Source organism: Taeniopygia guttata, chromosome 5 (assembly GCF_048771995.1).
Source record: "Taeniopygia guttata chromosome 5, bTaeGut7.mat, whole genome shotgun sequence".
NCBI classification, from domain to species: domain Eukaryota; kingdom Metazoa; phylum Chordata; class Aves; order Passeriformes; family Estrildidae; genus Taeniopygia; species Taeniopygia guttata.
The window spans coordinates 32730037-32745035 of NC_133030.1; the positions used below are offsets into that span (position 1 = coordinate 32730037).

Consider the following 14999-nt stretch of genomic DNA (forward strand, 5'->3'; position numbering starts at 1 on the left):
GCACAGAATTTGGAAGAAGTCTGTCACAGAGTAATCTGCTCCATGTAAGCACCTTTGTAGATTAGATGCATGTAGCAAGGACCTGTAATGCCAATCCTTTAGGAGCAAGCTGGGTTGGAAACAATTTTCTAAGAACTATCAAGGCCTCAAAGGTCTGATGGCAAGTTACAGGGTCAGATGTCATGTAGACACAGCACATATAGTTACAAAATAGCTCACCACAGAAATCAAAACTAACTCAGAGCAAGACCTCCATTAAGAGATACGAAAAGCTACAGTTTTAAAAGAGACTACAAAAATATTTTCTTAAATAACTATTAAATTTGAGGGTACCTGGAATATTGAAGGGTGAAAAACTGAAACATTAGCCTGGGTTATTAGGGGTTGTACAATTTCATATTATTCCTACCACAAAATTACTTATGTTCCATGTGAGATGAAGGCTTCATTCATCCACACTATGGAGCCATCCTGAAGTGAAAGTTTGTAAAATGGAAATTATTTTCTTTTGGTCCGGTTCCAGTAATAAAGTATTGCTGAGGAAGAACAGAAGTAGTCCTATATCTACAACAAACAATACTAGAAATCCTGCTGCTCTGAAAAGGCAGTATTTGAACCAGGGAGGACAAAAACCTCCTATATATTATTTCTAGATGAGCTGCTGCCTATTAAATGGAAATTGTTATTTATAAAGTTTAAGTCTCAGTGGATTTGTGTTACTTTGATGGAATGTGTTGCTGTGAGAGTATAGATGCAACATGACTATCCCATTGTGTCATAAGCATATCATTTCATTAATAAAGTTCAAGTGGAAGCAAACAAACAGAAAAAAACCACATAAAACCTGAAAATAATAGAGATCAAGAGGGTTTCCAACATTACTTGAGACAGAGAAATGGAAGAATATAGATATTAAAATAGTCTGCAGAAGTAAAATGTAATTTGAAGAAAAAAATCCATAAGAGACCTTGGAGAATAGGGAAGAGCCGAATGTTAAAAAATTCGCATTTGACAATAATTATAAAAATGCTGGTGCAACTTTGAACTGAATATAAAAAGACATACTACAGAAGAATTGAGACTTTCTTCTATCCAAATATGGCTTCTGTGTGGTATGTTTGGAGTATTTTGTTCATCCTGAGCATGATTTTTCAGAAACATTGACAAATAGAAGGGAGTTCCAGATAACAATGATTTCTTTTCATGAGTCCTCACAGAATGCTGATGAAAGAATAAATAAGTGTCCATATATTTTCAGACTAAATGAAAACAGTTATGTGTCAAAATAAATTTTAAACCAGTCCATAAATATTGAAGAATATAAACAGCAAGAACTAAAAGGAGATTCAGAAACTTTCCAGAACACTCAAAATGACTGTAAGGAAACATCTGTCTGGTGTTACTTGCTGGAAAACAGATCTTCTGTGTTTTTATTAAGTATTATCTTAAAATCTTAGGGCTCAAAATTACCTGCAGTGTGGATGAACTACTTGTGAATACACATTGTGACACAGTTCAAGAATGTCTATCATCGGTTGAGGACAATACATTGATTTCCACCGCTATTATCTAAGGACATAAAATTAGTCTCATAGATGGGCAAACAAGATTCACACAGAATCATATTAGAGACAAAGGATAAGAAAACAACTAGGAGACTATTAGGAGACAGACAAGTGATTTTTTTGAATGCACAAATTTGAAAAAGAATAAATATAAAAATACAGAAGAAAACTGAGCAGAGCACCCATATACATGAGATTTTTTCTTTCCGTTTGTACTGAGCAACAACAACAGAGAAAATACATTAATATTGCAGAAGGATTCCTAGTGATTGATAAATATGCTGCAACATTATTTAATTTTTTTTCACAGAAGTTAATGTACACTGTTATCAACATTCTATAAGAATTACTACTGAAGTATTGTAGTTCCAAGAAATAAATGTTTGCATGTGCAAATACAAAACGAAAGTTCCCTAAATAAACTGGGGCCATACTTGGATCTCTGTTCAGCAACAAACACTTTTTATATCAACAAGCAGACTGTATGAGCAAACTCCAGCAGAGATTTAAAGACTATTCCCATAAATTATATGTGAAATTACATTGTAAAAAAGAAGTGGTTGTATCTACAAAACTAAGCTTACACTTCAGCTTTATTACAAATGCAAGCTACCCCCAACTGCCGTAACAGTTAAGAATTCCAGCATTCACTAGTAATGCCTATAACATACTTGCTTCAGCCTTCCACTGAGTGAATTTGGTTTTTTAAATATCCACATGCATTTCATCACTTCTAGTTGTGTAGTCAAGAAACTGAAGGATATTCACACTGCCTAAGTAAACTGATGTTTGCCCTTCAAAAGCTCCTCTCCACACACTGACTAGACTGAGGCTATAAATTTAGGGAAGAGATGCAAGGAAAATCAGATATTGTGAATAATCCTAAAATCTTCTATTCCATTACAAGCAAAAATGTTATTACCCATCACTGAAACAACTTCAATAACCTGGAATGGTTCTGATTTAGTGTTCAAAAGGCAAAGTGAGTGAGGAAAATACTGTTTTTGGGATGCTTAATTACATATTTCTGAGGTATCAAGTAGCCATTTTTAGCTACATTATGCTAGGCCACTTAATTTCAGTTTTATCAATTCAAAATTGATAAAAATTCAATTAAGTCTTTGGGTTGCAATTATTCTTGGGAACTACCCTTATTGTGTTTGTACAATTATATATCTATAAAAAAGAAACAGAGAAACCTGCTTTCTAATCCAAAGTACAGGGGAATTATGGAGAAGCAGGACTGAAACACACCAGCGGAAATATGATTCAACAGACTTCTGTCTCTGTGCTAAGGAAAATAGTAAAACATTTTCCATTATCAAATTCAATTCTTTAAAAGTTTTAAATTAACATCTTAAAGATGACATCTCCCTAGCACAATACCATGATTGCATCCTTTCATTGTCAGCTCAGTGATGAGACCGTGCTGAACCAACACCATAAACACAAGGGTGAAAACCACTTTCTACATCAATGCAACTCTTCCTAAAGGCTTGTTGTTGCACATTTTATGTTGACATAATGAATTTTCCATTTTGGGTTTTCTCACTGACCAAAAGACACAAAATATGGGAACAAACCTTAGGCTTCTTAGTATGTTTTTGGTATGACATATACAGGCAAACTGATTTTCTTCCCTTAAAATCATTTGTTCGACTGAATGATGTAATAAATCCTATCATAGGAACAATGCTTGTCATCACCACTTTGTAATAAACCTGGGATTCTATTTCTCTACTGTATTAAAGTTAATCTAACTTAATTAAGTGAAAAGTGAGTAAAGACTCTCCTGTGTAAGTTCTTTTTAAATATGGGAATAATTTGACAGTCAGAACTTAATTAAATGAAAAGTGAGTAAAGACTCTTCTATGTAGAGCTCTTTTTAAATATGGGAATCATTTGACAGTCAGAACACTTGGTTCTGTTATGATTAGTCCAAGTCATCTATTATGTTTAAAAACAATGCAATTTTTCTTCAGTACAAGTTATTAATGATTTTTATATCAATGTGTTTTTATTATACAGACACAATAACAACTCACATAACTTTCAAATTGGCTTACTCAACAAAACTGATGAAAAAAATCATCCCTACCTGTGTTATTCGTTTCAGTAACAGCAATGTAAAGAAACAGCAGTGACAGCAGTGTAAAGAAAATACTAGGTGTTTGTGTGCAGAGTTCTCATTTGTTTATTTTTTTGTCCCAAATGCTGCTTGAGAATCTGTAGCTAATTTTTTGCACTGGCTGCAATGCTTCATCTGGCACTGCTGCCTAGGCTTGACCCTGCACAAAGGAAAACTGAAGCAGAAATTCATCCCTCCTTCTACACAGTCCTGGTTACACAACCTTCAAAAGCATTATGCTAGTTTGCAAGCAAGAGACAAATTTAACCAACTCACGTTTCACTTGTGGTGGGTTTAGCAAAGTGAATAATCCACAAACTCGGTTTCTCTAGGTACCACACTGTGTTCATCTGAACATTGTTTCCATTTCCTGATACACACACTCCTCCTGCCAGGTTTTAGTTACTCAAGGTTTCTAGTTCCATAATGAACAGGAGCACTTTGTTTACATGTTTCTCTAGTTACACAAATGTTATACAATAAATTAAAAAATGTTTTTAGATTCCTAAGGTAAAAAAATGTTGAACTTCAGGCAAGCAACAAAACATTTGTAAGTAAAAAGCTTTGTAGATATGCTATAAAGAACTCAAATCAACTTAAGAGTCTAAGAAATTGAAAACATACATGAGTACTTAAGAGAAATCTAGATATGTTTAATGATGCAAATAAACACAGCTCACTCAATCTTAATTCTGCCCTTTAGTGAACATAATCACAGCAAATAAAATATGGGATTTTAAAAGTTCATGTTAATCTAATGTGGAACCATAAATAACAAAATACTTCAAGAACAATCACACAGTCATTTCACATGATAACTCATGGCCATGAGGTCATTAGGTTAAGCTTCTCATTTATCCTTCCTTACTTTAGCTTCAGATAAGTGTAATGTAAACAAATTTCCTGAGCAACATTTACTGGTGCAGATTACCTCCACCTCTGTGCCTGTTTAGATTTTTCTGACAAGCAGATCCATCTCTCTTTTCCCACTATTCCTTGCACAAGACACAACAAAAGCCACACAAGATTTTGCTTAGCAGTGTTGTACTGTAGTGCTAAGGAAAATTACGCCATAAAGCCATTAAAATTTTGTTTTGTGAGAGGACTGGAAAACCATTATACTATACTACATTTTAGTTTAAAAATAGTTTTGGGTCAGAACCCAAAGTCAGAGTCATTCTCTTGTGCTATATTTTCTGTTACTTTTTTCTGATTCCAGGTTGTGTAGTGCAAAGTAAAGCTACAGAGGAAATTTAAAACAACAAAAAAAAAAATCACACCCTGCCCCCCCCCACCCTCCAGACTCATGCATTTTTACACCAAAGGGCAGATTTTTCTATTCCAGGACTATCTCACCTCTGGAGTGACATCTCGTGGTGCAAACCCCGTTCCTCCAGTTGTTAAAATCAAATTAAGTTCCTTTTCATCACACCAATCTATCAGCGTTTCCTGAAAGAGAATATGAATTCTGTCAGATCTAGCAAGAAATGGTTATTTCAGATAATACCTGAAGATTTCAAATGTCTTAAACACAGAGACACACACAATATGGGGAATTATAAACCATTCATGGCTTTTCATACAAAGATTTTAAACCACTATTTATAACTAAGACAGAATAATGCAAGTATCCACATAATATTATTTTGCATATGGAAACTTAAATTCAGTTCTCCATTTCTTGACCTGAATTGGAAAACAAGAATTCACAGTTATTAATTTCTACCACTGTTTATTTTGATATATAAATATAATATTCATTGATACACATTAATAGAGTATGTACATTTAATTTGGATTACATAATTGATTCCTGTTACAGTAACTTTGGTTTCCACACTGCACTTTTTGATAGCCTGAAAAAAGCAAGAACCACGTATCTGTAAGCCTAACTACCAAAAGATGCAATAATGCGATTGATGCAGCAGGTGATGATCTATAATCATCTTTCCTACATTCCCCTAATATCTCAATAGGAGTGTGTATACCCATTCCAAACCTGGACTAAGAAATCTGTCATGTAAATTCTATGACTTAGAATACTGGATAACTCATTATACTAGAGAAGCATTTAATTTGATTTGCATTCATTTTAAAAATTACTTTTAAACTAGTTTTCAAACTATGTTAAAAATTTGACATAAGCAGAAGAGTTAATTAATCTCAATGTGATTATCTCACATATCCTTCATGCTCAACTTTGGGCCAGCACAGCAGGAGCATGTCTGCTTGGAGTGCAAAATTCACTGTGTTACCTTAAGTACACTCATTACATAGTAAAGTATCCATCTACACAGATCAAATCAATTACTGAGACAGCTATCTGTATTCTAGCAAAGAAACAACATTATTTGAAAATATTTAGGGCAAATTTAAGTTTTGGGAGTATTATATTGGAAAGGAAGGAAGGAACAGATTTGGAAATTGTTGGCTTAAAGCTTATTATTTATCACAAAATCAGCTCTGAGAAATACACTGATTTAAAAAGCTTAAAACAAAACTGTCTGGAACATTTGAAAAAATACAACCAATTTAGGTAATCCTCAGCTGTATTTTTGCAGACCTAGTACTGCTTTGCAACTTCCATTTAACAGAAGGATCACATACAGACGCTTAAAAATTGCAACTAGAATACACCTGTGTCTGACTGCAAGCCCCACCACACCAATATATCCAAGGATTACTTGAAGAAGTGACAAAACCAAAGGTTCTGTCTTTATTTCTCCTTTCTTTACTCATTACTTCCACTTTCTCTTTTCTATTCTCTCTTGTCTTTATTAAAATCATATTCATCTTTTTACTCTAGCCCTTTGGGGAATAACTCTCTAATTCACTAAGTTGTAATTTTGTTATATGAACATTTCAAATAAGCTTGGGAAAGGAACAGGGATAATGCCTCAAACTTGTATATAAATAAATGAACTAGTAATTATAGCTCTTGTGTTACATTTTGAAAAAAATGTGAATTATGGTAGTAAAAGGATTTTAGGTCTTAAAATTCTTTCTTCAATAACATAGTTATGCATTCGGAAATTTATTTCAAATAGGAGGTATCTCTATCATCTAGACACATATTTGTCTTGACTTAAACAGGTACAAATTTCAGAGAGCACGTTGGAGAAGCTCAGTGTTTGGCAAAGATAGACCTTAATATTGCAGTTATTTTATAAATTAATATAGCCAGGGAAAAAACTTCCTATGTTAAAGAGGATGGATAGATTTTTGGGGTTTGTTTTGTTTTTTTAAAAAGCAGATTTTATCTTTAGATGATAAAAAAAAAACAACACAATCTGCCAAACTCCTTTTAACAAGAAAATAGATTCTTCCTCTGTTCTCACTTTGCTACAGTTCAGTAATACTTCCATTAACGAGGGCAGAAAAAGTCATGTGATATCCCACAAAAAACGAAAGAAATCAATATCCTAACTCTTCAATTAAACCGAGCAATAATTAAGTGCCTATTCCTGCTACTGCATCAGTGTAAGGCAGACTCCTAGAGAGAATTCTCCATCAGGTTCTAGTTACAGTAAAGAAACTTTCGAGCTTTCAAGTAGAAGACCTTTAACTATGAGGTAATAAGTTTGGGTTTCACTGTACTTTAAGTGAAAATTTGTCATTTAGATATTTTAAAACCACGGCTTATATTCAGCTTATTTATTTTCTCCCTAACCCAAAAAACTGTGTCCCATGAAATATTCTCATTGCTGTAAAAGTACCTAAAAAAGGAAGCCCCATACTCATCAATTATGAACAAATGGTGGACTCAGAACAGGTAGATTCTGTACTAGCTTTGCAGGGAACTGAATTTTCTCTGTCTTCAAATGAAGATTTCTCTAGGCAAGTGACCTGATATTTGGACTTACTGATACTATACAAGCAAAATTATAACATTTCAACCAAAGAAAATTTCATTTAATATTTTTTATGCATATTTCTCCTCTTCTATTGTTTCACTGATTATAAGCTTTCAAGAGAAAATGGCTAGGTCAACAGATTATGTAAAGCCCTATTATTTCTCTCAAGCCAATGGAATGATGCTGATGGATACAAAATACAGTAGCTGGCTCTGAAAACAGTCCAGTAAAATCACTACCAAGTTTTTAAAAGCAAAAACAAAGCTACAGAACTCCAGGGGAAAAAAAAAAACAAAACCAAAAGCAAAACAACAACCAATAAATAGCTTAAGACTTAACAATTAGTATCCTAAATTAAGCTTTATCAGTTATTTTCCTGGGTCAAGGTGTAACAGAAATGAAGTAATTACAGACAGTTCCTCCACAAATAATTTTATTCCAAAAGGACAGAAACATTTCAGATTTCACTGAAGTCCTAAATAATTATGTCTTTCTAATGCACAGAAGTAAAATGTCAGGCCAGTTGTCTCCTTAAGCTTTAGATTAGATCTAGTTCCCTGTCCTCTTTACCTAATTTCTCACATTTTCTCTTTTAAATACATTTAAATTTCCCTCATTCAAATGAGTAAGAAATCCTTAGGTATAACAAACAACTTCTTTCCATCTCTTGCTCCAAAGGACTCTTGCTTCTGTCAGCTCCCTCTCTCCCACAACCTGGAACTATTCATTGGACTTCCTATGCACTGCCCAATATTGAAATTACTTCAATCACAATACTACTCATCAAAAACTTTGTTTCTCATTACCAGTGTTAATTTTACCAGTGCAGAAAAATCTTGCCTCATTTTTTCTCCGAGTTCTTAGTCTTTTACATGTAAATTTAATGATTTAAAGACCAATAAAGATCATTACCTCATGGAGAAAATGCCTACAGGTGTGGCACAGTGCAGAGACCCTATGTGTATGGCAGGTACATGCTTGCAAATTCATAAAGGCACCACCACATTAGGATACACTAAGTCTAAAAGCTGTACAGATGCATTTTGGTGGCACCACACCTAAGCTAGCACTACCTGACATTTCAGTCACTTGAACACTCAGAGACATATTTCCTTCTGTGGAGATGACTTAAGCATCTCCAGGTCCAAGAGTCAAACCTGCCATTAGTCTAGGCTGCAATGAGAAAGCCACCAGCAAATTTGGTAATTTCCTTTTGTATTTACAACTAGTTCCAGGGCTCAGGCTCTTCCCTACGCAACCCAACCTTGATCTAGAGAGTTCAAGAGAGAGAAAATACATCATGCTCTAATTTGGTAGGGTTGTCCAGCAACTCTTCATGTTTATCATTAGGTATTGTTGTATTTCCGATAACTCTTCTTTACTAATAATTTCTGTGGGATAATGCCCTACCATGATACATAAGAAACCTGATCACAGAATATAGGGTTACAATGGATAGGAAAATGGGCTATTTTGTACCTCCACTAATATACCATCCTTTAATCTCTATGTAAGTGAACCAAAAAAACAATTAGGGGTTCCTGAAAGGAACTGATATTTGAAGATAACTAAGGTTTGTGGATTACTTATCTTAGCCAGAAATTTAAACTTGAGACAGGCTGCAAGTCTCCTCCAGTCCTCTTAGCACCACTGTATGGTGATTTTCCACACAGACATTGAGACTACGACCCTTAATTGGAGCAAAAGTACTACAAAGCAGATGAAAATGGTCATTGTGATTCAGATTAAATGCCTACACAGAGGAGCTGAAGTCCTGATGACTTTTCCTTTTCTATGATGCTACAGTCTATGGTATGTCTTGCCTTTTTTTATTGTCCTATTTTTGCCATCACTGCTATGAGATTGTGATAACACTCCCAGATGTTTATGCTTCCAAAATTACCAGAATATCTTTCTTCAAGTCAATATTCTGGTGCTTACCACTAAGATAAACATGCATACATTTTTCTGATCTATACATAATCTACTTCACAATACAAGGTTTGTAAAAATAATTCGCAATACACTAAACGTACATATTTTCATATACCATAGCCACTAGAACATGACATGTACACTGTTATAATTTAAGACATCCAGAAAGAACAGGGAAATGCAAAAAAACAATATAAACAGGACAGGTTTCCATAATGAATCCATACAGAACTCCTTCATTCTATATTCAGTATTGAAACTAGTTAAACAATTCTTATTTCTATAGTTAACAAAGATGTTTAGCATTTTGGCACATGCTAGATTTTTCCAGCACAGTGCAATCATGAAGCTATTTAACCTTATATGCATCACTAATTGCACCATAAGTAAAATATGTAAAAATTTAATTTAAAATGCTGAACAACTGTAAGTGTTAAATATGAAATTTAATTACGAAAAAATATACATTTATTAGATTGGACTTTGAAACATAGGTAAGCTAAAACATCAGTATAAGCTAGTTTACAGACATGCATACTATCCAGAAGTATTCTTAAAACAACTTCATGTTACTTAAAAGATCACTGTAGCTTCCAGGACAAACTACTGACAGTGTTCAGAGATGCAGAAGTCTGTGCTCTCCAGAACATATCTCAAAACTACAAGCTCTGTAAAATTACATAAATTTTGTATTTGCAAGCAAATCCTGTTAACTCTAGGAAAACACATTTTTAAATGCAAGGAGAAATATAGAACAGCATGTTTTTAAATGTATAACGATAACTTTCCTTAGCAAAGTAAAAAGCCATAATAAATATCAATCTACTTTTCTTTCACAGTTTTTGTGCTGAAAGAGGGTACAAGATAAATTTAATGTACGATGATTTAACATCATCACAATGAAGAAACTATAGTGAATGACGGTATGGCAAGACAAATCAAGGAAGAGAAATACTGCATAGACACAGATTTGCTAAGAAAATTTGATGTAGTTTCAACCACTGAGTTCCGGGAATACAGGAATTAGCCCATTAAGATCTCATTACAACCTTTACAACCTTATGTAGCTTGGAGCCCAGCTCCAGAGCCCAGCTCATTAAAGATTAAGCCTGATTTTATGACAGGAGAGAGCATACACGAATCAGAAATTCATGTCACAGCACACAAAGGAGAAAAGAAGAACGAAAGGTAAAAGTAACCCATTTGTTTCTCATTGTTTTATTCAGGAGTTTGAATCTTCTCTATTCAGTGGATCATGGCTTGTACATTATTTAAAAAGGAAAATCATATACTGGGGACCATGCAAGAATATGAATACCCCTCAAGAAAGGCAATGAAGAGCAGAGTAAAACATTAAATTTGAAACGGAGGGAAGGTCTTAGAAATGTTAGTGTATTCTTGGAATTAATTGAATATATTTTTGCTCTTCTTCTTACAAAGGTTTAATTTCTTATCCTCACAATCCTTTACTTATTGTTCAAAAGCTTCCATGAAATGTGAAGACCTGAAGATACTTATGTGTGGAGGAACAACTTTCCAGGAAATCAATCTTAAAATGATTTGAGAATTTCAGAAAAGTAAACATTAAAACACCATGAAAACTTGCGTGACGTTTTCTATTACCTCCATTCCTTTTTTCCATTCCCCACCAGCAGAAAGCAAAAAGTAAGAGAAATGTTAGGAATATGTTCAGTGTAATCACTTCATCAAAAGACTTGGATGAACTGCAACTATGTATCTCACTGTGTGAACATAGTAAGTCGTCTTTCAAGTATTCTACACATAAATTTGCAGTTTCCAGCATCACAGTCATGTTGCAGTTGTTTTTTTAAATACTAAACTAATGTATTAAAAGATGTCATAAAAATGTTACTATTTTATTGAAATGCAAAACTAAAGGAGGAATGGAATAAAAATGTACTCTATAAATGACTTATTTTTTAAATGGAAATTTAATTACAGGCCTTTTCCATTTAAAGTAAATTGCAGCTATCAAGTATTTCAAGGTTCAACATACCAATGCAGTCTGTAACATAGTCTTTTTTAAAAAGTACTTAATGTCTTCTAAAACCTACTATTCATGGTAATTAGCCCTAAAACAGAGAAAAAAAAGTAGTCACTGAAGTGCAATCATCAACAGAGTTCATCTATGCAAACAGGTAAGGGAAGTAGCAGAGAGATGTGCAAACACTGAAGTGTTTGATCAAACCATCTTGACTGGAAGTGTCAACACTTTTAAGAACTGAGACTGGCAAAAGAATTTCTAATTATTTTGATGGAGAGAGGTAAAGATAGCAGAGGCCATGTACAAGATTGACTTCCTCTCAGAAAAACAAAGGAAAGATTCTTATTTCAAGCTACATACCTTGACATATTAGTCAAGTCTTTGTATGTCTATACTATAATGAAGAAAAATAGTGAATTTATTGTATGATTCAATAAATTGCATTAAAACCTACAAGTAGATTTAGGTCAGAACAAACCATGCACCTACATGCACACAAAGGCACAGAGACCTTTTCCCTTCTGTACAAAAATCTGCTCCCATCCACTGTTGGTGCCACTGGTATCCTCCTAGTCAGGCTAAGGTTACTCACAGCTACTCAAAGGAAAGGATTGGGCACTTAGCATAACAGTTTTCTTCAGATGCTTGGAGGAAGAGATGGAATTTAGAATTAGAGACTCTCCAAATGTGTCTGAGTCTACAAAGACCTTTACTGTTGACTCTGTATTTGGCAGATATGTACATAAGTGTGGGCCTATGTGTGCACGTGATCAGTTTTACCTAATAAAAATGTATTAGCAAAACACCCAAAGTTCAATGTGTCTCATTTCTGCCATGCATAAAACACATCTCTCTAAAATATAATATTTACTCACTAGAATAAATATTAGAGAGTTATACAAATTCTGGTTTTATTAAGAATTGAAAATAATTAAAAATTTTGGAAAGATATAATACTTCCTTGCCAGTATCACTTTTCCTAGTGAGAATCTTGAGATATATTTTTTTTTTTATTTATTACATAAGCTAACAACAATACAAGCTAAATAGCAACTGGAATGAAAAGGGAAAAGAAAGCATAAAATCAAGTAAATGAATCCAATACTATTTACTAATAGCAGATAGAAACTTTCTATTTTCATTTTTTATATTTTCTTAAATTAAAACAGCACTTCAAAAACCTGTTATCACAGGAATACATGCTTGGTTTTGGAGCCATAAACTTCAGATTATTTGGCACAAGATAGCTTTTCCCACATTTTCTTCCCCTTTGTGTACATATAGTGTTCATCTAAGGTTTAGAAAACTGCATGCTTTGGGCTTTCTTCTCAGAATGTGCAAAGGCAGCTTGATATTACACACAAGTCAGTAACTTTCTAAAACTACAGCTCTTCATAATATTTTATGTATGTGTACCAGTATCTACAGCACATGTATCTCATGTACCACAGATCAGAAGCTTCAGCAAAGTTTGCAGGTTGCAATTAAGCCCAGATAAACTACACCTTTATCTTACTGAAAAGGCAAAGAAATAGAAAACCAACTGCAAATTTCTTTGAGCTGCCAAGGCAACATTAATTGCTACAGCCTTAACAAACTGGTAAAAGCATGTCCATCATATTTGGAAAGGTGACAGGTCTCAGAGAACTCCCAGTACAAACACCTCAGAATAATATTTCTGTAGCCTTCAACTCACTTGAAAAGAAGCATTTGCAGAATTTGCATGTGCATACTTGCATGTGGGGACAAGTACATCTCCCGTTTAAGCTAGGTTATATCCCATGTCTACTTCTTTAATTGGCAGGAAGTGTAGTGAAATAGAAAGTACTACAAGGCTTCTATGATTAAAAAGAAAAAAACACATGACGTCAGCTGTGGAAAAAATGTTTAAATACAAATGTTGGCTTTCCTGCAACTAAGAAGTTTTAAAGATCAATATACTAGTATAAATGTAACTGATTCTTATAGAATCCAGTTTCATTTATAGTCTCGATTTCTAATAGTAAATACAATCTTACATGTTCGCACACTTAGCTACAATTGTGAATGACATTACTTAGTTTTATTTTTTAAATTATGTTACAACTTACAGGATCTCAAGTTTTCGTGTAGCTCTCAATGGAAATGACAAATTGAATACAATGAAGATATTTAAATATCTAAGTCAGGTTAGGCTGGGGGAAAGACTAGAGATGAAACTATTAGAGAGACAGGGAACTACTCAGTGTAATGCAGTTTGTGGTATAAATTTCCCCCCCATGTATTGTTCATGCATATCATCCATAGAGTCAATGAATTAAACTGGTTTTAAAAGTAAAATCTACGGCTTTACCTGGGAGAATACAGTAAAGAAAATTTACCTACCAATGAACAGCTGCAGTACTTTGAGACACTTAGTCCATACATATACTCTAAGAGTGGGTGGGCTTGTGGGCTGCCCTGGAGTGTCCCGGGAGGGGCACTCCCACTCCTCCCCTCGTCCTGCTTGAGGCACTGACACACAGGGCAGAGTGCATCCGCCACCACTGCGGTTCCTCTTAAATGCACAATCAAACCTGAAAGAGATTCAGAAAGAGGGGAAAAGCAGGTAGGAGACTAATGTACATGCAGACTATACCTCTCAAAGAACACCAGTTACTGACGAGTAACCTTTCTTCTTTGAGTCTGCATGTACATTCCCACAATGACTCACTCTGATCAGTTACCTTTGCCTTTTCCCATCCAGGAGAAGGCCTGAGGACTCCCACAAACAACTGCAGCATCACTCCACTGAAGGCTGAAACAGCCCTGGATCCTATTAGACTAAGACAATGCTGGGTGAAAGCAAAGAGAGAACTCCAGGTGACCTTACAGCACATGTCTAAATACCATACAGTAAAGATACTAAGTTTGTCCAGAGATCTAACAGATCTACTCAGAGACAGAAAGCCACCTAAACAATCATGTGAAGTCAGCCAAACATTTTGATATTCCCACAGTGCAACAAGAAAAGAAGCAAACTAGAAAACTTGGACCTTTGAAAAGAAATTATAAAGGCCTTATGAAATCAAAAATATAAAGTATAAAATTAAATCAAAGAATCATAAGATCTGGAAATAAGTATTGAATGACTAATTTTCTTGCTACTCTGGATCTTCAGCACCACTTCAAGAAGGACTCCTGGATGACTGAAGAACACTCTGCCCATATATAGGTAGTATGTAAAATAGCAGCTATAAGGACCCATATACTTCACTAGCTGGCTGAGAAAATGATCTCCAAATGTACCAGTTTCCTAGACATAAGCAGAAGGAGTAAGCAGAAGTAAGAATTAAAGAGCTCAAAAGGGAAGAAGTAGCCCTGTGATACAGTGGTTTTCCACTGCACGAACAGTGGGAAACTGTCATCAGTCATGAACAACTCAATACATCCTGATCATTCAATAGGAAGATGCGAGTTGTAAAATGTGTGAATATCAGTGTACTCAGAGAGAGCAACGTGGTACCCTCACCAAAATACAGAGAGCAATCAAA

At 34.5% G+C, this 14999-nt stretch overlaps 1 protein-coding gene across 29 annotated transcripts in view; it reads right to left on the reverse strand.

The window, feature by feature from the left end:
• Positions 1 to 14999, reverse strand: part of GPHN (gephyrin) — a 269956-nt gene that overhangs the window by 125341 nt on the left and 129616 nt on the right. For 27 of the 29 annotated variants that reach the window (XM_030275515.4, XM_032748478.3, XM_030275514.4 and 24 more), the window contains one exon: positions 5050 to 5142. In XM_030275515.4, the coding sequence (XP_030131375.2) occupies positions 5050 to 5142 (93 nt within the window). Of the gene's footprint in view, positions 1 to 5049; positions 5143 to 13851; positions 14043 to 14999 lie in introns of all 29 variants that reach the window. The other 2 variants (XM_041716395.2, XM_072930112.1) reach the window with 1 other exon arrangement.